We start from the raw sequence: 24,002 nt of genomic DNA, 5'->3' as shown, positions 1-24,002 counted from the left end.
GTTTGGGAAGGAAAATGTTTTTTTATTGCAGATGGAAAGGAAAAGTCAGTGATGGAAGTATTTATACAAATGAAGCAGCTTAAAAGATAGGATACATGCACTTTTAAAACCACCGTAATCTGTGATGATACCCAGTATGCACACACACACACGCCACCCTCCTGACTGTGCTCATTTCAGTTTGCTCACAGACTTGCACAGGACGATGTGTTGTGATGTGAAAATCTCTTCAAACACCAACTCTAGAAGCAACATGCTGTTCTCAAAATAGAACCAACAGTGACTGAAATCTTCTTTACCAATACAGGTTGCTCTCCACCTCCCCAAAGTCATTTTTTTAGAAAAGAAGACTTATCAAAACATTCACATTGGAGCTCAAGGGGGTGAAAAACTTTGGGGGTTTCCTTGTACATCACAACCAAAAATACCTTTTTTCCCCTTCCATGATGTAAGGTTTTAGTGTGACGATTGAAAAAATAAAGTGGGAAGATGTGGCATATTTAAAAAAAACATTTTTCTTTATCAAAACTCTTATTAGTAATTTTTATTTTAAAAAACTTTTCAGTATCATTTTAAAGTGCTTAAGAGCAGTCTCCTTAAGAATGAACATTAAAATATCTAGTAATTCAGGTGGGTAGCTGCGACAGCATTCGAAGGCTGCAAAGGAACAATAGGTTTATTCCAGGCTGGAAGAGAAGGCTGCACGGCCGAAACGTTTTATTTTCTTTCTTCTCTTTTCAGCCTGGAATCAACCTATTACTTGTTCCATTAAAATATCTAGTACCACTGATAATTTTTTATTTATTTTTAAACATCTGTCTCTCAATACATCGCTACCATTACAGAGGAGACTCAGAATACTCACTGGACCAGGTTAACTTTGTCATTATACTTACACGGGTACATAGTGTAGTGAAAAGTGTTTCTCATTCTGGGAGTTTGCTGGGGTTGCTGTTTAAGCAAGAAGACCACCCACTTGCTGACATTCGTGGTCTTCGACTAAGGCTCGGGAGAACTCCAGGCTTTTGTGCTTCTAGAATTCGGTGGTCAATGTTCAGGTTTAGATAACGGGTTTAGTTAAGGTGAAACTGAAAGAACTCTTTCCTCAGCTCTACAGTAAAAACCGGAACCCCCCTATCCTCACTTACATCTGCGTCAGCATCAGAGTCCTAATGTCCCAGAGGACGTCAGCCTGTCCTGTCATCGGGGGTTATAGTGCCTTCCTGTTTCCTGCCTAGACACGAGGTTTATGCATCTTAAATTAATCCAATTCCCCAGCTTTGGAAAATATTATGGAGTTTGTGGATTTGAAGAATTACAGCTGGCCATAGCTGTACAGTAACGCAAGTCCTGATCGTTAACTCAATCGGATCCTATGAGGAAAACAAGCGCCTGGCGGGCACAAGTCCCAGAAGGCTTTGCAAGAACCGAACCAGAACCTCATTACACAACCTTCCAGAGGAGGCCAATCTAATCGCCAATCATACAAGTCTTGGGAACGGAAACTGATCGACTGAAAAGCAAAAATCACACTTTGGACTTCACTGTCCCAATACCTTTAGAGGGCACTGTATATAACGCATCATCATTGTACATAATCTTAATGCATATCACACTTCATACCCCAAGGACGTAATTTTAAATATACTCTCTTATCTATATGCTTGTTTCATGATATGTAAAACTGATTAAACTTGAAGAAAACCATTCCAGTACACACAGCTATTCAGCCAGCCCCCACTAGAGAGGTGTGGGCGTTAGGGAATATCTCAATTTTAGAGCACAATGTAAAAAAAAAAGGTTTGTGGGGAAAAAAAAAAACCTGGTGATAAAGAGATGAATGCTAAAAATAAAAACAGTCTTTTGACAGCTGAGAAATACCATCATTGTAGAAAACAGACCCACTTCGTCACTAGACGAACGGATTAAAACCAGACAGGTGCAGTACGCAGGCTGGCCAGCAGGGAGCAGCATTGTTCAGCAACTTCACACGTCCTCTGCGTCAGTGGTTTCAACTGCCTTTGCAGGGCCCTTATGAAATCGGGTCACTCAGCATCTGTTATAACAATTTAATCTCTTGGTGCATCGGGAAACCTATAAGAAAATAACTGCAACAAACTAAAAAAAAAAGTTATGAGCAAGAGGCTACTGGAGATTTGCACAGTAAACTCACAAGACTGCTGGTTAGTAGGTAATGGAAAGATATGGAGAGATGCAGTACTGTGTCTGAAGCTGGAGTAAATTAAGGCCAACCGCTATCTCACACTGGTAAATCCTGCTCGGGAGCTCTTGGAACATACTGCAATATAGCCAGCTGCACGGCCCTTGGACTCCAGCCGACACCGAGACGCTGCGCAGTTTCCGCCGGGTTTGGGGGCCGGCTGCCCGTAAATCGACGCGGCCTGCCGAGACCACGTGAAACAACAAGGGTTCGGCTCCTCCCAGAGCCCTGCAGCTGGCAACGCCTGAACTGGATGGGACTGCTACGCAGCGGCAGCCTGTGTGGGTATCGGGGAGCGTCCTGCCCAGCCGGGGGCGAGGCTGGGGAGGGGGGAGGGGGGAGGGGGTGTGTGCCCTCACGGGTGCATCAAGGCCGCCTGCTCGTGAGCGAATGAGAAGTTCGAGAGGCTGGGCGTGTGGTGGGCGTCGAAGAGGGAACTCGTCTCGTCCACGTAGCCGTCCCCGGGCAGGAAGGGGTCGTCCAGCAGGAAGGTGCAGTCGGGCACCCCGGTGCCCGGGTCCACCTGCGGGCTGGGCGCCCCGGTACCTTCCACCTGCACCGGGTGGTCCGGGAGGCTGAGCATTTGGTCAAACATCAGAACGTCAGAGGGGGTCAAGCCAGCAGCTGCAGGAGAGACAGAGCGAGGAGGAGGGGGGCTTCAGCAACATGTCACCTTCACTCGAGACAGGACACTCGCTTCCTAACTCCCCACCCCTGGCAAAAACCCCACTGCAGCCTGCTCGGAGCCACGTCTGGCTGCACTGTCAAGGCCAGCAGTTACACAACCACAACGCTGGGGTCCTGGGTTCAATATCAGACCTGGGGTACTGTCTGTGTGGAGTTTGCATGTTCTCCTCAGGGTCACATAAGTTTCCCCCCACAATACAAAGCCATGCTTGTAGGTCAACTGAATTCTGGGAAGATCAGCCCTGGTGTGAGTATGTGCAATCTGTCTGCCCTGTGATGGACTGGTGTCCAGTCCAGGATGGGTACCAGCTCCCCTGCGACCCTGTACTGGATGAAGTGGTTATAAAACAGACAGACAGAGGGAATGAGGGGTTCCTGAAATAGCACGTTTCTAAGTATAATTCCCTTAAACACAGCGACACCGCCCGAGGTCTCCCACACTCGCACGCGGGACACTGTGGGCAAACATTTCAGCTACAGTCTTCTTCAAGAGCTTTGAGCGCCGCTGCACGCGCCCAGTGCTGGTAATTAGCGCCTGGACTCCGCTGCTTGATCTGGAGGATCCAGCAGTACAGTAACAGAGAAAGTTTGGGTAAACGAGCACCATCTAAACCTCCGCAAATGGCTTTGAAAACCTGGGCTTAATTTGTTTTTCCCTGCTCCGAAGCACGCGCGCCGTTCGGAGCCGCCGGTCGTGGGGAAGACTTGGCCCTCTGGCAGCCAGCCCTCTGACCCATGGTTCTCCCACACACCCACCCACCGGAGGAGAGGAGCGCGTCTGCAGGACGGCCCCTTGCCAGCTGCACCCTCATGTCCTGGAGGGGGTGAAGTGTGTGCCTGAGCAGTAATGAGTAGGGTGAGGAGTTCAGCCCCACCGGGCAAGGCACGAAACTCCACACACAGGACATGTGTGTCAATGAAGGGTAAGGGCATTTAAAACCAGCACTGTACATAAGGAGTTGCGGGAGGAGGGAACAAGCGAGTTGGCCATGATGTTGGAGCCAATTCCCTGGCTTCTTTTAAGAAAAGGCTGGGGAGATCCTGGACTTAAAACCAAAACGTGCCAGAGCCCAGTGAAAGACCACCTCTTGCTCGTCACCTTGTTCTTACAAGCGCTTCGATTTCCTTCGTCTGTGGGGACGGAGAGCCGAGTCTCCCCCCTGGGTCTGGGCTCTCTGCGACGCGAAGGGGATGGATCTACAGGCGTGTGTGGCTGGGTGTGACAGGAGGGTGAAATCACCCCGCGAGGAGAAGACAGACTCAGGCTAAGCCCAGGAGGGAGAGCAGAACTGCAACTCACCGTCCGCGTCGCCATTCTTTACGTCACAGAGAGGGCTCATTGCGCTCATAGGCGCCACCCCTTCCGGATACACAGCAGGGTCTTGTGCAGTGTCTGTTGTGTCCACAGAAGGCTGAGCTTCTACTGTGTTCCTGAAGCGACCAATAATAAAAGAGCAGTTTTACCCATCAGGCCTACAGCCTCATCTTCCAAACCCAGGGACATTAAGTTGAGCTCCTTCATCGCACTGTGAAAGTGCCATCTTCACCAGCAGTAGCCGTTCATTTTGAAGATGTTTCACTGCAGAGGAACACCAAGCATCTGACTACACCTAGGCAACCGATGACTCAGCACTAAGCAGGGCTTCCCCCCCGCCCATGCATTTGCCATGACTCGGCACTTCTCTCCATCGCCATGTTTGGTTCTAATTCTCTGGAGACATCTGGGCCTCAGCTTCAGTCCACCTGGATCAGAAGGACTGTACATCCCATAGTACTGATTCACCAGGGGATTGATTTAGGTATAGGAATCTGAATCCGAATCCTAGTTCACTAATGAAACAATGATAATGTAGGAATAAGAAGCTATCCAGCTGGTGGAAATCGGACCTGGAGCAGAGTTGAACCCACCTCCACTCACACCTTCTGAAAGAAGGCACACATGGTTAAAATGAAGACATACGTTTGTTTCTATCACGACAACAATAAATGTAGTTCACGTATCCAGTTCTACTGGCCGAAATATTAGTTATCACAAGTTAAATGAACATTCCCCTCTTGCGGGGTCGGGCTGGAGGACCAGGAGACAGACTTCCATCACCTTCCCTGGCCAGAACAATCCCCTGACCTCACTCCTGGTGGAAACCAGTAGAACCAGTGCACCTGTCCAGTTCAGTCCCCACACACCACCACCCTCCTCACACCCCCAGCTGAAGGCCGTCCTGCTGCAGGAATGGGATGGGATTGGGCTGCGGATAGATCAGATCCCGGAGGAATCCGTGTGGAATCCAATTTCACAGAGAGCTAATATGCAGGTCAGAAAGGGTTTCTAATATTTGGGCCAGAGAGAAGCCTTAAACACATTTGCACAAACTATACAGAACTAAAAACATCACTTACTCTGAAGAGACGAAGACCAGCTTGTGTTTGAGGTACTCTTTATAAAGTTTCTCATCTGGAACAAAAAATGTGGACAAATGCTTTTACCCACTCCAAACACCAGTATACACACACACAATCACATACCCCATGTCTTAAGAGTTTCCAAAGCACTGCAAACCTTCAGAACTACACAAATTATCAGGTTTTGCCAATATATGCATTTTTTAAAAATATGTATGTAGGAGGGCAAGAAAGATTTCACAATCACTTTAAAATATTAAGAAGTCACTTATTGAAAAACACACCACTGGAAATCCCAGTTGCATATATTCTACAGATTTGTTTAAGTCTCGGAGGCTTTCACATTGCTTTCTTCACTGCCACCTCAATCTCACTCTTGCTCTCCAAATCTGGCTTTCAGCTCATGCTGTCCTCTCTAACTGGAGCATGGGGGAGAGAGGGTCATATTTTGTCAAGTGTCAAGATCTGTATTCCACTGATTTTAAAAGCGTCCCTTTCCAGTGCGCCTGCTTTCTCGATAAGAGGATAAAAATGCTGCATCCTCTCTGGGGGAGCTCGATCGCAGGGAGCTCTCCCAGAAAGAGCCCTGACTCTGCTCCCAGTATGATGCACAAACGCCAGCTGATTCAACACAGAGCCAACAGATGGACGCTTTTCCTTTGTATCCTCGAGAAACTAACCCAGAAGTCCAGACCTGAGCTTATCCCCGCTTCTGTAACGTTAAGCAGGACACCAGTCTGTCATGGGGCTACCCGCCAGCATGCCCCCTGCCACTGCAGCTTGACGTGACTGGGAAGGGGGGGGGGGGGGGGGGGGTTGTGTATCCAAGAGGTACCGCAGTTTCTATAGGGGGCACGTAAACCTCTCCCCAATCTTCCACTTGCGAGTTCAGAACCCCACTGTACATACAGTTGCACTGCGTCTCACCACCCCTCCCCCAAGGCCCAATCCCTTACCTCTGTTACTGTGCGAGTAGTATTTCCCAAATGCCTCGTCCTTGGGAATGTTGGGATACAGGTACTTCAAAGGGTTTTCAGGTACGTTTTCTGCCACCAGGATCTGGAAATTCCGGATGATCTCAGGTAAGGGGATCTGTTTGAGGTCTTCCCTGGTGAAGGGCTGTACAGAGCGCACACTGGGCTTCCCTGAGAGACACAGACACAAGGCGATTACAGATAATAACAGATGTGTTTTGCAATGTTTGCAAAATTCTTAGGAACCCCAAGTCTAATGAACAGACCCCAGTAGGGGGCAGTATGGGGGGTTGGGCTGGAGGAGCAGGAGACAGACTCCCATCACCTTCCCTGGCCAGAACGATCCGCAGACCTCACTCCTACTGGAAACCACTGGAACCAGTGGACCTGTCCAGTTCAGTCCCCACACACCATCACCCTCAGAAGTACCTGCAGATACTTCAGATCCTAGTGGAATCCATAAGGATGTTCTCACAGAGACCTCATGTGAGGTGGTTCCCAATATTACTGTAACATTTGGGGGGACAACAACATGTGTTTGGATATTGGGGTGTCACATTTTATTCAGAAAATATTAACAACAAGAATATGATGGGCAGCACGATGGCACAGTGGTTAGTAGCACTGCTGCCTCAGAGCGCTGGGGCCCTGGGTTCAATTCTGGACATGAGGTGCTACCTGTGTGGAGTCTGCATGGTCTCCCTAAGTTGTGTGGGTTTCCTCCCACAGTCCAAAGACATGCTGGTAGGGCGATTGTGAGGGTGTGTGTGTGGACTGATAGGGACTAGCGTCCCATCCAGGGTGTACCCTGTCTTGCACCTGTCCCCTACAACCCTGAATTGGATGAACTGGTTAGAAAACAGCTGGGCTGATGTATTTTTTGGACGCTATATATACACATTCAAGAAGAGATCTTTGGTACATTGGTACAGTTAACATGCATATAAGAGTCAAATGTTTTCACAGGCCCTTTAGGTCTTGTAGGTGCCTCCTCTGTGCCTGTTGGATAATACAACCCTGTGTGAATGGGGTCCCAGGAGGTGACGGCTCAGCTCACCTCTTAGGCCCTTTTGGCACCATGAAAGGTTAGAAAATGGATGGATGAAAATGTTAAATGCAATCTGATGAGAGGGGGTAAAGATGGAAAGCAAGAGCTTCTGGGCTGAAGAATTGGAATCATTTATTGTTCTGGCTAGAACTCATCAGCACTTCACACAGGGAACCGGGCCAAGAGTTCCAATTGTCCTAGGACAGGAAAGCCTTCTTTCCAGCAAGCCCCCCTCAGGGAATTCCCACAGTGTGTAATCCAGTCGTACACACACTGCGCTGCCAGATCACTGCCTGCATTTTGAGCTACCTTTAGTAATGCATGTCTAGAGACAAGAAAGCAGATGCATTCTAGGAGTCAAGAGAATGTCCCACACTGACAGGCTGAAGGAACAGAGAATCTGTAGTCTGAAGGAAGATTCCTGCACTGACAAGTTGAGGGAACTAAGTCTCTTTAGTCTGAAGGGAGTGTCCTGCACTGACAGGCTGAAGGAAGGGAGTCTCTTTAGTCTGACTGGTTCTGGGATTGGGTGAGATTATAGGATCAATTAGCTATGAACTATTTTATGGACAAGATGGGCCAAACAGCTCCTGTAAACTAAATCTATTCTAATGAATAATGATGCTGCTGGGGACTGAATTTGGTCAATGGGTGTGATGAGGCTGACAGCTCCCTGGGACTCTGTAGAGCATCCTTATATGACAAACTATGACGACTTGGAAATGGGTAAGATTGCAGTTCAGCACAGCAAAGAACCTCCCTGTCCCCAAATACGAATGACACAAGGGGTTGCTTTAGCGATGGAGAAGGGGAAGATGTGGTGATTGAAGTATACACTGCAATGCATGCTAGGAAGGCAGGCTGAATGGCTAAGGGGGCGGGAGTTACATCAAAGGCAAGAGCTGGGTGATGACCACTCTCCTAGGCCTTCATTGCCAACCGCTTTTGCAGGGAGATCCATGGGACTGCCCTGTGCTCCCCCTCCTTCTGGTGCCCACCCCCCCCTCTGCAGCTCCCCCCCTCATGCCCTGAGGGCTCACCTTCAACAGAGTACTCCACCCAGGAGAAGGTGATGGCGCCGTCCCTGGAGCTCTCACTGAAGCGCAGCAGGAAGGTACCGTCCTGCTTCTTCTTCAGCAGCACCTTCTCCTTTCCTTTGCTCACAAAACCCATGATGTATCTGCAGTGACACAGGGGGAGACTGTCAGTGAGCGCCCCTCCTCACACCGCAGAGCTTCACCTATCCTGCAGAGGGCCGACTTGTCAGTGTGAGGTCTTCTCTCAACACACAGCTACATCTCCATCTTCTGCTCCTATTAGTACTCCTGCTTCCACCACTGCTGGTATTAGTACTCCTGCTCCTATTAGTACTGCTTCCACTACTACTGCTATTTGTGCTCCTGCTCCCACTACTGCAGCTATCAATACTCCTGTTCCCATTAGTACCCCTGCAGCTATCTGCACTCCTGTTCCCATAAGTACTCCTGCAGCTATCTGCACTCCTGTTCCCATAAGTACTCCTGCAGCTATCAATACTCCTGTTCCCATAAGTACTCCTGCAGCTATTAATACCCCTGTTCCCATTAGTACTCCTGCAGCTATCTGCACTCCTGCTCCCACTCCTGCAGCTATCTGCACTCCTGCTCCTATTAATACTCCTGCTGCTCCCATTCCTGCTGCTCCCACTACTGCAGCTATTAATACTCCTGCTGCTCCCACTACTGCAGCTATCTGTACTCCTGCTCTTATTAGTACTCCTGCACCCACTACTGCAGCTATTAATACTCCTGCTCCTATTAATACTGCTGCTCCCACTACTGCAGCTATTTGTACTCCTGCTCTTATTAGAGCTCCTGCTCCCACTACTGCTGCTCTTATTACTAGTATTTGTGTAGTTAAACTTCTATCATGTTCTCTGCCCACTCCTGTGACTCTGTGACCTAGCGACCTACCCGTCCTTCCACAGTTTCTCCAGGAAGTTCTTCACCAGCACCAGGATACCATCGAACCACAGCCAGAAGGAGAAGCCCAGACCAGGCAAGTTCTCCTGCAAAAAAAGAGCAGATTCCTCAGCTCAGGGACACAGCCACAGGACACAAAAAACAAACAAACATCAACCTTCTCTCTGCCTTTATCAAGACTGGGGCAATAAAACCAGAAAACACGCTGGAGAAGATGGCAGATCGTTCCACCCTCTCCTGTGGTAAGGGTCTCAGAGCACCACAGCATTTTGGAATTGCTCTGCTGCTGTTTGACCTCCTGCCCAGCAGGGGGAGAAGCTCCTCCTTACTCTCTCTAGCTCCGCGGCTCCTTACAAAAGAGACTTCTGCACTTTGTACTTCCTGAGTGGCTTCCCTGGCTCTCCTGCCCCTTCCCCTCTCCAAGCTTTTGTTCTTCTGTGCTATTTAATCTTTGCTGTCTGCCCTGTCTTTCTCAAGAAGGCTTCATAGCATGGAATAAACCTTTTACTTGTTCCTTTGAATATTCACACTGACCTCCTGTGCAAGTGGCTTTGGAAGACGCATTCAGGGCAATCAAAGATGGCACTGTGTTCAATTATTTCATTAGTCAGGACTAATGTAAAATATCGAAATCATTAGACTGGGCTTCCACACAGGTCTGAGAGTGTTACCTGTGTCTATTTGAGGAAACCTAAAAATAGAACTGCAGCAAAGCCCAGTGAGGTCAGGGTTAAAGCACAGTCCAGTGCAGTATAGCCCAGTGAGATCAGGGTAGAAACAACACATAGCAGCAAAGCCCAGTGAAACTGTGGTAGAAGCACAGAACAGAGTAGTAAAGCTCAGGGAGAACAGTGTAGAAATACAACACAGAGCAGCAAAGCTCAGTGAGATTAATAGTAATAATGTAGCAAATTATACATTCTGTTGGAAAACATGGCAGACTAATGGGCAGAGCGGTGGCTCTGCGGCTCAGGATCTGTGCCTGTGACTGGAAGGTTGCCGGTTCAAATCCCGCAGCCGGCAGAGGAATCCTACTCCGTTGGGCCCCTGAGCAAGGCCCTTAACCCCAACTGCTCCAGGGACGCTGTACAATGGCTGACCCTGCACTCTGACACCCAGCTTCTCTCCCTGTCTGTGTGTCTGTGTCTCAGGGAGAGCAAGCTGGGGTATGTGAAAAGATGAATTCCTAATGCAAGAAATTGTATAGGGCTAATAAAGCAACATTATTATTAACATTATCATTATCATTATTAGACTGAAGTGAAAACACAGTAAAACCACAGGAAGGCTGCTTAGTTGGGAATATGGAGTTAGGGATCGCTGATCCGGGTCCCGACTGAGTAGAGCTGTTCAGCAGAGGAAGCAGGATGTCAGAAACGAAACGGAAGACTTCACACCTTGGAGAACCTCGCCCAGGTGACCCTGAAGGAGTCGTAGTTCTGCTGCTTCCCTGCAGGCGACAAGATGTCAGGTCAGTCGACCGGCTACTCAGCAAGTCAGGACTGATGCAAGCCTGCGTACCACACGTGCAAGGCACAGAACAAAAGCTGCACTAAAAATACGGGCTCTAGTGCAGGTTAGGATCACTTTGCAGTAAGGGACATTGGAAAAAATTACCTTAAAAGTCCATTATTCTTAACTGAAACACTTGTTTTACTTGTTTTTCACTTGAATTACAGGGAGGCAGCTGTGGCTGTGAAAAGGAGCCATCTGGTGGGTGGGCCAGTCACAGGGGGCGTCTGCCTGTCTATCCTGCCCTTTCTTCCTGCTGGACAGCAGCCAGACATACATTAAGTTTCACTGGGTAGCTGAATCACAGTAGAATGAAAAAGCATCTTGGCTGCCGAGCCACTGTCAGGTGAAGGTTCACCTTCTCTGTTCAGCTATGTGTTTCCAGTTTTAAGTATGGAATGAAGTTTGACTTGTCCTATTACAAATGTATTGTATCATGTGACATCTGGCTCAGGCTGCTCTAAAAAAAGTACAGACATACAAACACAGCTGTAAGGTACAAACCAGGGCTCTTCTATTTACAGTGGAGGAACAAAAAAAATCTAAAAATAAAAAACACAACAAAAAGTGATTTCATCAGTCCCTCTCTAACACTGAGCAGATAACCTATGAAAAAAAACTGGCTTTCTCCTAGACTTCACACAAACTCTTCCAAAATTTCAAACTCGGATCACTGTTCCTGGTCTCTTGATCTGCTGCCGGAAAGATTAGATTTCTTCCTCCTGGCGATTCTGCACACAGAGGATCCGCCCTCATTTCCCAGACAGCCGATAACCAGGAAGAGGATTTCTGGATCAGATGTCCATTGGGCCTGAATATACTTAACTTTTTAAAGTATTTGAACTCACACACAGTTCAGGTAACTGTGGGTAGAAGACAAAGCTCTTTTTGAGAATGCTCATGTGCGACCTGTGCCATACATTTATATTTATATTGTGCAATACAACTTTTTGTGTACTGTTCTGTTCTGGTTTGTTCTTTGTGTGTTCTGGACTGTGAGTAACTCTTTTTAGTGCACTTCTCACTGTACTGATTGTATTGTATTATTATTATTGTACCATTCGTTACGCTGTTGCTGTGTTGTCTGTGTTAAGCTGCTGTTGCACTGCAATTTCCCTCACGGGATCAATGAAGTATCTATCTATCTAAAGAGTCCCCCTCACGACACACCTGCCCAGCAGAGGCATACGCACCAAAGAGCTTCTGCGCAATCATGCTGAGCTGGTCTGAGTCGAGCCCCCTCTTTGTCATCGACAGGAACTGCCAGCTCAGCATCTCCGCCAGCTGAGGCCAGGTCGCGGTCGAGGAGTTGTTGAAGAATTCTATGTTCTGGCAAAATGGGGGAAACAATAGGGACTTAGGCGGTTCCTTGAACAGGTGACGGGCACCACCCCAAGACCCCTGGACAGGGTGTTACAACTCAAAGGTTTCAGCAGAGGAGCAGAGCAAAACAGAGATGTTTCCGAGTGACTCAGAAAACCCACCGATATTTTTAATGACGTCCATCACAATCACACGTGGACTCTACAATGATTTCTAAGACTTTAGATGTTTCCGATAAGGGCAGATTATGTTCCCTTTCACATCTTACCAGATCCTCCCAGCCTGCAATCTACAGAACTGGAAAGAAATTTATACAGCCTCTGCCACAGCAGGTTGATTCATTCCAAGTTTTACCGCAAACTGCTGGCTTTTACAGCGGAGTAAAGCAAGAGTTCACAAATTTGAACTATTATGCTCAAAAACCAAGAAGGGCTTGAGATCTCCAGCACCTGGTGTTGTCTTGGATACAAGAACCCAGCACAGGAAGGTCCTGGGGTGGATTACACTGTTCTGCAATGGGAGCCCAATTTCCATTGGCACTAGGGACGCAAAAACCTAAATTCAGGAGCAGGAACTCATTCAGAATGAAATGTGCAAATAATATTTTTTATCAAAATACCTCATTTCTTTTGTCATCTTACCTTAGGGTCAGTGCATAGCATGTTAAACCACAGGACTGAAGCCCATCCATTCTGCTGCTGACTGGCGCCGGAGATGATGACCACAGGCAGCGTGGAGGTCTGTGGGGCACAGCGGGACAGTGGGCATTAGAGAGCCGAACACCTGCCTCTAGGAATCGCCTGCGTCTGCCTTTTGCAAGGGCAGGCTGGCTGAAAAACATTTCTGCGCCAGGTGAGGTTCCAGGGTTTCAGAGAACATTTGCTAAATCAAACCAAGTTCCAATCCTTCTGGGGGACAAATCAACCCCCGGATTATCCAGTGATTATCCCAGGTTCCCAAAGTGTCAAAATGGGCTAAGAACATAGCACCTCCCTCTGGATGCAATGCTACATTCTTCCTCAGTAACATACAGTATATAGAGATTAATAGAAGAAAAATGACAAAGCACTCAATAAAAATAATAAAGCACAATTTCTCCAGGCCATTGCCCACTAAGAGTTTTAAGGAGTTTTGGCCTACTGTAAATCCAAGCTGTGTTGCAACACAGGAAAAAGATACATTCAACACAAGCTGAAGACAGACTGACTCCTGACTAGGAAGTTCTCTTCCTCCTTTGACCCCGTTTTCTCTCCTGGGTGGTGTTACCCTAGTACCCCAGTCACCTGAGCACTGTGGTCAATTGCGGTTTGGACTCCGCCATCGTTTCTGCACTCAGCCTTGGCGGGATTATGTTTAGATTGAGCTGTTCCGTTACCCCGCAAGAAAAGCACAGGACCCCAGTGAGGGATTCTCTCGAGCCCATGAGCATTTGGTATAGGACCCAGAACCCTGCATGGGCAGTCAAGACTTAAAGAGGCAACAACAACACAGCAAGATGCTGACCACCCAGTAGGAGGCACTGCACAGAACTTGCAGATGTTTTGCGGTGCTGAAGGAGCCTCGGAACTAAAGCATTTCGATTTAAACACACAAAAGCAATCTGCAGCTCACTGCATCATGCTTCAGCGAGAAAAAGAAGATGATGGCGATGATGATGGGGGACGAGAGGAAGATGTGGAAAAGGCAGGCTTACCTCCAGCCTCACAGAAACGCCGCACCACTCGAAATGCGTCTCAAAGCTGATGATGTGCAGCTCCTCTGTGACACTCAGCGTGCCCTGCAGTGAGAGAGGCCAGACAGGAACAGTGGCTCAGCAGTGAAAGGATCAGACAGAAGGAGCGGACCAGGAGAGCACAAGCGGAAGAGAACTGGGACTTACGTCGTTCATCCCCTTGCCTCCGTTGCCTGCCTTCTGCTCCTTCAGCGTCTGCGGGATGAGAGGACAGACGTGAGAGCAGTCTGAGGTCAGACTGACCAACAGGAAGAGCTGCGTAGTGCTGGAGACAAGACAACTGGACAGGGCGCCGGACAGAAATGGGACAGAGTGCCAGGAAGGTACTGTATGTACCCCAGACAAGATGCCAGGTGGGATTGGAAAGGGTGCCAGGCAGAGCTACATCCTGGACAGGTCCCTGGACAGGATCTGTACGGAGTACCAGACCGGAAGGTTCCCCCAACAGGGTCCCAGTGGGAGTCTCACAGTATGTCAGGCAGAGGTACGCTCACCTGCTCACAGTCATAGCGATGATTAAGAGATGATACAAAAACCCAGAAAATGATTTGTTCTGGTGCTATAAAATGGGGGCCTATTCTCATGACAGATGAAGTCAGGAGAGAAATGAGCTGGGATGATCCAGTGTTGGTTTAAACTCTGTCCTGACTCGGCAGGTTTCAGGAGACAGGAAACCATGGAGAGTTGGGAATCCCAGAGTCTGGTTTGCTATTCTGTTCTCCAGTAGCTCCAGATTTACTCACCAGGTGTCGGAAGTCTGCCACCATACCCCCGTTAGTGCACTCAGCCATGTTCAGAGCTTTGCTGCTGTTCCCCAACACATTAAACCGGCGATACCTGAAGAAACAGTTTCATAAGACTGGAGGACTACAAGTCTGCCCTATCCCCTTCTCCTCCACATTTAGTCCTGGAGCCCGTCCCCTCCTTCTCCATATTTAATCCTGGAACCCATTTCCTTCATATTTTAATCCTGAAACCTGTCTCTTCCACCCCCATATTTATTACTGGAGTCTGGACCCTCTTTAAACAGAGTCCCTCTCATTAAGGGATAAACAACATGATTTGTCAGCCTAATGTCTGACAGAGTGACGATAAAATTGGAACTACAAATTAAATACACGAGTGGTTTTCAGCCAAACATCCAATTGGCTGGTTAGACATATGATCACCTGCTGTGAAGAACTGTAGATTTAACCCATTCTTTGCGTGGAAGTCAAAATATGACAACAGACTCACCCTTTCACTGGTTGAGCATCCCTGCGAACAGAAGGAAAGAGTCATGTTAGCAGGGATGCAGGAGAGGGAAGGAGAGTGCACACAAAATCGAGAGGGAGAAAGTGTGAAGGCAATAGTGCACGCGAGCCTGCGGCAGGGTGAGCGTGCACGGAGGGCGAGCGAGCACAAGAGAGAGAGATGACAGTGCACAGGGAAGACTGTGCAGGTGTGTGACCTCACCGGTCAATCGCCACAGTTACTTTCATGGAGTGGTTCAGCTCTGGCACTTTGACGAGGAGTCTGTCCATCAAGAAAACAAAACCAAGATTAAAGCTTTGTATTTAACAATAATGCAAAACTCTGGTCAGTCTTAGACTACAGGAGAGAAAGCAGCAGAATTCATCAACATCTTCGTTCATCGATAATCATCCATTTTTATTTCGGGACTTAAAAGTATACTCAGAGCACCAGCCTGATATTATAATACCAAAGTCCCGCTGGTGCCTCAACACCACCAGTGACAATAACAAGGGACAACCCTCTAACAGCACCCTGTGGCGGACACACTAACCTGGTCTTGACCGAGAACTGCACGTTGGTCCGCAGCACCAGGGGACCCTTGCCTTGGGGCATAGAGGGCTGCGTCTCCACAATGAAGGCACTGGGACAAGAGAAGGAGAGAGTTAGACAGAGGAGGGGAGAGAGCTAGAGGGAATTTGAATTTGAAATTTGAGAGCAGGGAAGAGAGAGGGAGAGTTTGGCACTGCTGAGCCCAGAGAAGAGCCTGTCTCTCAATAATGTTCTACGTGTTGTATGTAAATGTCCTGTGATGTATTGATTGTATCTGCTTTGGTAACACTGTAATTTACTAGTCATGCCAATAAAGCTGTTTGAATGTTGAATTTGAATCTGAAGAGAGAGAAGGAGGGAGAGAGTTAGAGAGAGGGGAACCTAGATGGAGCCATACTGTCAGACCTGGGCGCTAACAGTCAATCTGGACCAGAGTAATAGTTTTCCAGAAGAAAGCAAGACATCAGGGAAACAAGTACCACTTCGCACTTAACAACAACACATTGGAGCACACATCCAGCTACACATATCTCGGTCTCACCATCAGCTCTTCTGGGAGTTTTGACCTGGCAATGAAGGCACTAAGAGAGAAGGCACACAGGGCTTTCTACGCAATAAGAAGGAGGCTCTTCAACATCAATCCACCAAAAAGATTCTGGCTCCAAATATTTCAAAGTGTAATCCAACCCATTGCCCTATATATCAGTGAAGTGTGAGGTCCCATTTAGTGTAATCCTGATCTGTGAGTAGACAAACACCCCACAGAAACTCTTCACATGGAGTTCTGTAGAAATATCCTCCATGTGTGGAGAAAAACTCCTAACAGCGCATGCAGTGCCAAATTAGGCCAATACCCACTATTGATAAACATATAGAAGAGAGTAATAAAGTATTGGCTACACCTAAAAAGCAGCGACCAAAACTCCTACCACTAGAAGGCCCTGCAGAGCCAAGAGCCGAGCCCAACAAAGAGACCCATGAGCCAGCTGGTCCTGAGGCTCACTGACCTGAGCCACACCAACAACAGCCAGCCTCAGGACAGCACTGCTAGAGCACCCTAAATCAGAGCCAACCACAGCACAGCACAGATCAAACAGTAATATCTCTCTCACACACACACACCATAAACTGGAATGCTACAGAACCCTAAATAGACAATACACACTAGCCGAATATTTGACCAAGATAAAAAACAGCAAAAAGAAACGGACCCTGACGAAGTACAGGCTCAGTGACCAAAGCCTGGCCATAGAAACTGGACATAGACAGACCTGGCTGCCCAGAGAGGACAGGCTGTGCTCCCACTGCCAGCGGGGAGAAATAGAGACAGAAGTGCACTTCCTACTGCAATATTCTGGGATTAGACATTCTTCCCCAAATTAACAAAAACGAATCCCAGAATTTCAACACCTGCCAGAATCACAACAGCTCCCAATTCTACTGGGAGAAGGAGGAGGGAACTCAGTTGAACTGGCAGCCCATTGATCTCCTGTCACAGCCTGAGGAACAGTGAGGCTGTCTCCCAATAATGCTCCATATGGTTATATGTAAAGATCTTATGATTGTGTCTTTATAAATGTTTTGTTTTATGTTAATGGTATTTGTTCTGCTTTAGCAACACTGATTTTACTCATTGGTCATGCCAATAAAGCACCTGGAATTGAACTGAGAGGGGGAGAACGAGGGGAAGAGAAAAGGAGGTAGAAGGAGAGAAGAGGGAAGTGGGGGAGAGAGAGGGAGAGACAGAGAGAGCACAGCAATCCTACAGACCCACAGCAGACCTCGGCTCACACTAGGCCAGCACTTCGACAGATGCCAAGTGTATCCTGTCTCTCTGCCTGTGAGGCCACACAACAAACACACAGCACACAGCAAACTCTCTTCTTGGATGACAGAGATGGTTTTTGGCATGTGTACGGGCTCTGTACTCCTAGGTGGAAGACTGGTGGTTCAGACGGTCTCTACGGACACCGATGTACCCACGAGTACATTCCCCCACCCTGCTGCACACAAAGGTATCAGCACTGCGACGGGGGAAGAGAGGAACCACCACCGAACATCACAGAAACCAGGACAGGTGTCGCGCTGCTGGGCCTCTGGGCTCAAGCATGCCATTGACATATTTGAAAGGAATTGTTAGGGCCGATACCTTGCAGGTAAGTCATTAGCACAACCTCACATGGCCCACAGACAGGAATCTGTCTTTGGAAGGTGGGAGGAAGCCTTCGCAAACTTGGGGAGAACATGCATACTCCACACAGAAGGTGCTCCAGTCCACAACTGAATGTAGAGTTGAGGCATCACCATGCTGCCACGCAGCCTTTAATGATTATAGTGCCCAAACATGGGCGCTGGCAGTGGCCCTATGCGCTCACCTCTTGAGCAGCTCATTGAGCAGGGTGTCCCCTCTCTTCTGCAGGGCAGGTTTCTGGGTCTTGAAGGGGTCGCCCTCGTAGGTCACCTTGCCCATCAGCTCCTCCAGCTTCTTGAGGAGCTTCCTCAGCTGGAACAGGCTCTCGGCCTCCACTGTGAACCTGCACATACGCACACACATCAACACACAGGACATAAGACAGGGGCTCCTCTCTATTCCAAGGCTTGCTTTTGGCTACACAGCAGCTAATCGGCAGTTTGGGTCCAGAACAGAAAGAATCTTTTATTTCTCAATATGGAAAAATCATTTAGCTTTTTTTTTTTAACTTGGAAACTGAACAACAATTCCTAATATGTTGCACTGGAGCAAAAAAAGTGAAAGTCCTTCTGTTTGGTGTTCAGACAAGACAGTACTCATAATTCACGCATATTTTTTTTATATTCCAAGCCGATTACTTTTAATCTACAAGCTCCCATGTAAGGGATTACTCTTTTAAATCGGATGAGGGTGGACATTGCTAATGGTTTAAGTTGTGATCCATTACTTTACGTGCTAGCTACTCGCACCCTGCAGAGATCACTGTACGCCCGACGACTGATCTAAAGGGATGACGGACGGCTTTTTAAGTGAGTTTTCCACCCCGGGCCGGGCGTACCAGCGCTCCAGCTGCTGTAGGCACACGCTGTCCGGCGCCCCGATGCACGCCTTCTGCTGGCGCCGCCGCCACGCTGGCAGCTCCTCCCCCACCAGCGAGCTCAGCAGCTCCTCCGCCAGATCCAGGACACTGCTCATCTGTCCCAGCAGGGCCTGGGCAGGGCAGGGAGGAGGAGGAGGAGGGGGAGGGAGAAAAGGAGCAGGGATAGGAGGAAGAGTGAGAAATGGGAAAGGCAGGGGGTCAGGAGAAAGACGACAGATGAGCTGGATCTCTAGGGTGGGGGACCCCAGCTTCTCTGGGGGACTCCTTCCAAGAGCTGCCTCCGGGTAAGGCCCCAGATACAGGTTGAAACTCAGTCTAAACCCCTGTCTGTCAGAAAGAGCATCCTGTTCAATTACAAAACTGGTCAGCCTCTAGTTGAAAGACATTGCTCCAAGTCACCAGTCCCACCCCACACTCTCAGGTCCTCTACACAACATAATTCCAACACCACAAGTGTCAGAGTAACTCAGTTCTTTAATTGATAATCAGTAGGCCCAATATAGCAATTATGAAACTGGTTGTATCAAAGTCCTGGAATGGAGCTGACCGGAAGAGGTCCAAACCAGGGCAGTGCAGAGGCCAGTCCCATCTCCACTGCAGGTCTTCATTCAATTAAGCAATTAAGGACAGGACACTGACAAGTGGACGAGCAGAGTCAAGGACTAGCCCCCCGATCTGGTCTTTAGTATCTCACGGCACCCTCCCTAACCCCAGCCTACCTTCCTGGAGGTGTCCAGTCGATTGAGCAGCTCCTGCAGGATCCGCATTTCCTCTTTCCTCTCCTTCTCGTTAGCGTTGCCTGGAAGCAGAAGATAAGATAAGATAGATAAGATCACTTTATTGGTCATATACAATTTCTTGCATTAGGAATTTGTATTTCGCATACCCCAGCTTGCTCTCTCTGAGACACAGACAGGGAGAGAAGCTTGGGGTCAGAGCGCAGGGTCAGTCAGTTATATGGCGCCCCTGGAGCAGCTGGGGTTAAGGGCCTTGCTCAAGGGCCCAGTGGAGTAGGATCCCTCTGCCGGCCGCGGGATACGAACCGGCAACCTTCCAGCCATAGGCGCAGATCCTTAGCCACAGAGCCACCACACCGCCCAGAAGCCACACCCCAAGAACCAATTACAACCACAGCCACAGATCTCGGCCAAGACAACCCCAGGCCCCCTCTCCTTTCCCCATCGTGCCCGAAACCCAGCCCGCGATTTCTGAGAAACAGCACGCACAGAGTGACACCAAATCTCCAGCTTTGGGACTGAGGAGCTAAAGAAGCCATTGAGAACACCAATCCGGCATGTCTAGAATATACTGACCGAGCCCTGCCTTAATGTGAGCCTGAGTCTTCAAGCCCAGGGGTGTCCAGACCTGGTCCTGAAGGTCCTGGTGGGTCTGCAAGGTTTTCCTTCCAGCTTAGCTCAGAACTCATTCAGCTCATTAGTGGCTTAAATGGACCAATTGAACAGCTTCTCCCAACTCTTCAGGTGCTGCTGTTTAAAGAGACCTGGACACCCTGCAGACACACTGACCCCCCCCCCCAGGACCAGGACTGGACACCCTGCAGACACACTGACACCCCCCCCCCCCAGGACCAGGACTGGACACCCTGCAGACACACTGACACCCCCCCCCAGGACCAGGACTGGACACCCTGCAGACACACTGACACCCCCCAGGACCAGGACTGGACACCTGGAGACACACTGACACCCCCCCCCAGGACCAGGACTGGACACCCTGCAGACACACTGACCCCCCCCAGGAATAGGACTGGACACCCTGCAGACACACTGACACCCCCCCCAGGAATAGAACTGGACACCCTGCAGACACACTGACACCCCCCCCAGGACCAGGACTGGACACCCTGCAGACACACTGACCCCCCCCAGGACCAGGACTGGACACCTGGAGACACACTGACACCCCCCCCAGGACCAGGACTGGACACCCTGCAGACACACTGACCCCCCCCAGGACCAGGACTGGACACCTGGAGACACACTGACACTGCCCCCAGGACCAGGACTGGACACCCTGCAGAAACACTGACCCCCCCCAGGACCAGGACTGGACACCCTGCAGACACACTGACCCCCCCAGGACCAGGACTGGACACCCTGCAGACACACTGACCCCCCCAGGACCAGGACTGGACACCTGTGACAGTCCCACTGCTGTACAGAGGCATGAGTGTGCGCTGTGCTAACACCTTCCAGCCTGGACTCATCAGATCTCAGGAGCTCAGCTAAACAGGACATGGACACCCTGCAGACACACTGACCCCCCCCCCCAGGACCAGGACTGGACACCCTGCAGACACACTGACACCCCCCCCCCCCCAGGACCAGGACTGGACACCCTGCAGACACACTGACACCCCCCCCCAGGACCAGGACTGGACACCCTGCAGACACACTGACACCCCCCAGGACCAGGACTGGACACCTGGAGACACACTGACACCCCCCCCCAGGACCAGGACTGGACACCCTGCAGACACACTGACACCCCCCCCAGGAATAGAACTGGACACCCTGCAGACACACTGACACCCCCCCCAGGACCAGGACTGGACACCCTGCAGACACACTGACCCCCCCCAGGACCAGGACTGGACACCTGGAGACACACTGACACCCCCCCCCAGGACCAGGACTGGACACCCTGCAGACACACTGACCCCCCCCAGGACCAGGACTGGACACCCTGCAGACACACTGACCCCCCCAGGACCAGGACTGGACACCCTGCAGACACACTGACCCCCCCAGGACCAGGACTGGACACCTGCAGACACACTGACCCCCCCCAGGACCAGGACTGGACACCCTGCAGCACCAGACCTGGACTTGGTGTCACGGCAGACAGAAGAAACACAGACTATGAGCTTGGGCTTCGATCCTTTGATCAACACCTTCCAGTGTTGCAAATAAAATCATCCACAAGTTGCATGTTGACCACGTGCACAGCTGCCGCTGGGAGAGGCCCATTTCCACACACTGATCGCTTTCTCCTTCAGACTCACCCGAGGGATTTTGCAAGCAGGCCATACAACACTGGCAGCCACAGTCCTGACAGGAGCCCTGTGACAGTCCTACTGCTGTACAGAGGCATGAGTGTGCGCTGTGCTAACACCTTCCAGCCTGGACTCATCAGATCTCAGGAGCTCAGCTAAACAGGACATGGTCATTACTGGGAAGAGGGACGTCTGGTAAAAACCAGGTGGCTGCTGTAACTGGCAATGGTGAACCAGAAGGGGTGTTCTTGCATCTCACTCAGAATTCCCAAATCAAATAACTCTCCCTTATAAGAAACCGCCCTGTGCCTCAGGCTCCTTTCCTCTTGAAGAACATTAAGCTTTGAAAGTTTTTTAAAACGAGGTCCTGCGCTCTCAAACTGAAATTTCACCCTTTTCAAGTAACCTAACACTCCTAGACATTTCCTTTGGGAATGTCAGTAAATATTTGTGTGTATATATAAAATTTGAAGTCCTTTTTCCCCTTCCTAGTGCAACAGCCTTCTCTAAGACAGCAGTATGATTGAATGATAACAAGCAGGATCAATACTGCAATTAAGATACTCTTGCACTGCGACCCTGCAGCCTCGACAGAAGAGGCAATTTCAACAAAATACTGAGCAGAAAACGGAGCAGGCACAAACTACTCCTGGTGCTACACTGGCTGGGTGCATCATTGCAGAGTCAGATGCTTGACATTTATAACAGAGGAGTGGAACCACCGTGGGACAAGTGCAGTTAGATGGGGGAGGACATGGAAGGTATTCATTGTGATTTGGCAGGGCTTTCTAACCCCAGATGGGAATTTGGCACTGCAGCAGGAGGAACACACTGATGTCGCGCCTTTCAAATGGCGGAACGGGATAATGAATCCAAGTGTTGAAGGGAAAAGCGCAGGAGGGGAAGGAACAGATATAAAGACTCCAAGGTCAGAGACTCACCCTCCATCATGTGCGTCTTATATTTGAAGTCAAACTCGTCCTGCTGGTCCTCAAGTGACTTCACATGGTGTTCCATCTCCTAGACACACACGCACAACACACATGGGAGAGAGGTCATCAGTAATACAGCCTGTCGTCACCTCCCTGAGGCGGGATGAGGAAGGCCACTTTCACTAACCAAGATGTCAAGGGAAGAGCACACAGGGAGTAGTCAGGGAGACCCAGAGAAACACACTGGTAAGGAACAGAACGCTTTTGTACTGTAAGTAACTGAACAAAGCTGGACAGAGACTGGACAGGAGGGATCAGGGCCTGGTGAACACTGAGTATTAGTCCCCTGGCAGGAATCACAAACTTGGAACTGGGTGAGGAACAAGCCCTCAGCAGTGGCTACATGGAGTCCAGACTGGAAGCACAGAGCAAAAGTTGGGTTCGAAGGTACAAGTCCTGTTTATCCCAGGGATGCCAAGACAGGAGCACTTTAGAGAAGCCAGTAAGATTCAGCCAGCTTGAGGGAGACCAGGGCACCCTGAGAAGATGCACGCAAACCTGGGGTGAATATGCAAACTCCACACAAGGCTTTCAAGTCTGGAATTGAACCCCAGACTGTAGGGCTGTGTGGCAAGAGCAGAAACAGCCACGTCACCAATATCCTGTTTGCTCTGCTGTAATCCTTTGCTCTGGAAGTCAGCCAGAATGTAAATAAAGAGTTCCAGTACCAGATCTGTGATCTGTTAGTACCCTGCGGCTCCTTAACACAAGAGCGTCCAGTGTTTTAGGATATTTAGAATCCTTTTTCCTAGTTGACCCTAGCCAGCAACCCGCCAACAGTACAGGACCCACATGCTTCCTTTGGAAAAACGCCAAGGTCCTGCCCCCTCAGACTGAGGGTTAATTGTGCATCTGCTGGCATCTCTGGCAAACTGAGTGAACGATTTGCTCAAGTGCCCCAGTTGTCTCCCAGCACTTGCCAGCCTTGTACAGCTGACCAAGGAGACTGGAGGGAGGGGAACTTGCTCAAGGATGGGAGTGAGCAGTGAGGTTTCTCTGCGAGTCAGTGGGAATGCTACACCAGGAACCTCCTAGTAACATGTTCTCATGTTCTACATCTTAACCACTGGACCAGCAGGCCTCCCTCTGACTTCCAGAGGACACTGGGCCCTGCCCCCCAGAATTCCAGGGTCATGTGACCCAACATCCCGGCAGCCCAGATGTGCCACATGTATCCTGCATCCCGGCAGTCCACACTTTTTACAGCTCCTGCCATGTGCCTCCGCCAATGTTTCCATCCCACTGCCATGTCACGCACAGACCATCCCCCATTTCCGATT

General features: G+C 49.6%; 1 protein-coding gene across 2 annotated transcripts in view; it reads right to left on the bottom strand.

Annotated features, from left to right (window-relative positions):
• Position 1: 1 nt before the first annotated feature.
• The window catches only part of stat2 (signal transducer and activator of transcription 2), a 38,441-nt gene continuing 14,440 nt past the window's right edge, over positions 2-24,002 (bottom strand). Inside the window, exons 6-24 of one of the 2 annotated variants that reach the window (XM_088912698.1) lie at positions 22,672-22,750; positions 19,434-19,513; positions 18,673-18,824; positions 18,019-18,177; positions 15,645-15,734; positions 15,314-15,373; positions 15,095-15,115; positions 14,602-14,695; positions 14,006-14,053; positions 13,820-13,903; positions 12,768-12,866; positions 11,997-12,132; positions 10,689-10,741; positions 9,283-9,377; positions 8,371-8,510; positions 6,265-6,453; positions 5,306-5,360; positions 4,209-4,339; positions 2-2,845 (exon numbers count right to left, since the gene is read on the bottom strand). In XM_088912698.1, the coding sequence (XP_088768824.1) occupies positions 2,577-2,845; positions 4,209-4,339; positions 5,306-5,360; positions 6,265-6,453; positions 8,371-8,510; positions 9,283-9,377; positions 10,689-10,741; positions 11,997-12,132; positions 12,768-12,866; positions 13,820-13,903; positions 14,006-14,053; positions 14,602-14,695; positions 15,095-15,115; positions 15,314-15,373; positions 15,645-15,734; positions 18,019-18,177; positions 18,673-18,824; positions 19,434-19,513; positions 22,672-22,750 (2,034 nt within the window). In that variant the 3' untranslated portion in view covers positions 2-2,576. The remainder of the gene's footprint in view (positions 2,846-4,208; positions 4,340-5,305; positions 5,361-6,264; positions 6,454-8,370; positions 8,511-9,282; positions 9,378-10,688; positions 10,742-11,996; positions 12,133-12,767; positions 12,867-13,819; positions 13,904-14,005; positions 14,054-14,601; positions 14,696-15,094; positions 15,116-15,313; positions 15,374-15,644; positions 15,735-18,018; positions 18,178-18,672; positions 18,825-19,433; positions 19,514-22,671; positions 22,751-24,002) is intronic. The other variant, XM_088912706.1, reaches the window with a different exon arrangement.

This window comes from Atractosteus spatula, chromosome 1, assembly GCF_055471065.1.
Source record: "Atractosteus spatula isolate fAtrSpa1 chromosome 1, fAtrSpa1.hap1, whole genome shotgun sequence".
Taxonomy (NCBI): Eukaryota; Metazoa; Chordata; class Actinopteri; order Semionotiformes; family Lepisosteidae; genus Atractosteus; species Atractosteus spatula.
This window is presented reverse-complemented; position numbering and strand designations above follow the sequence as displayed.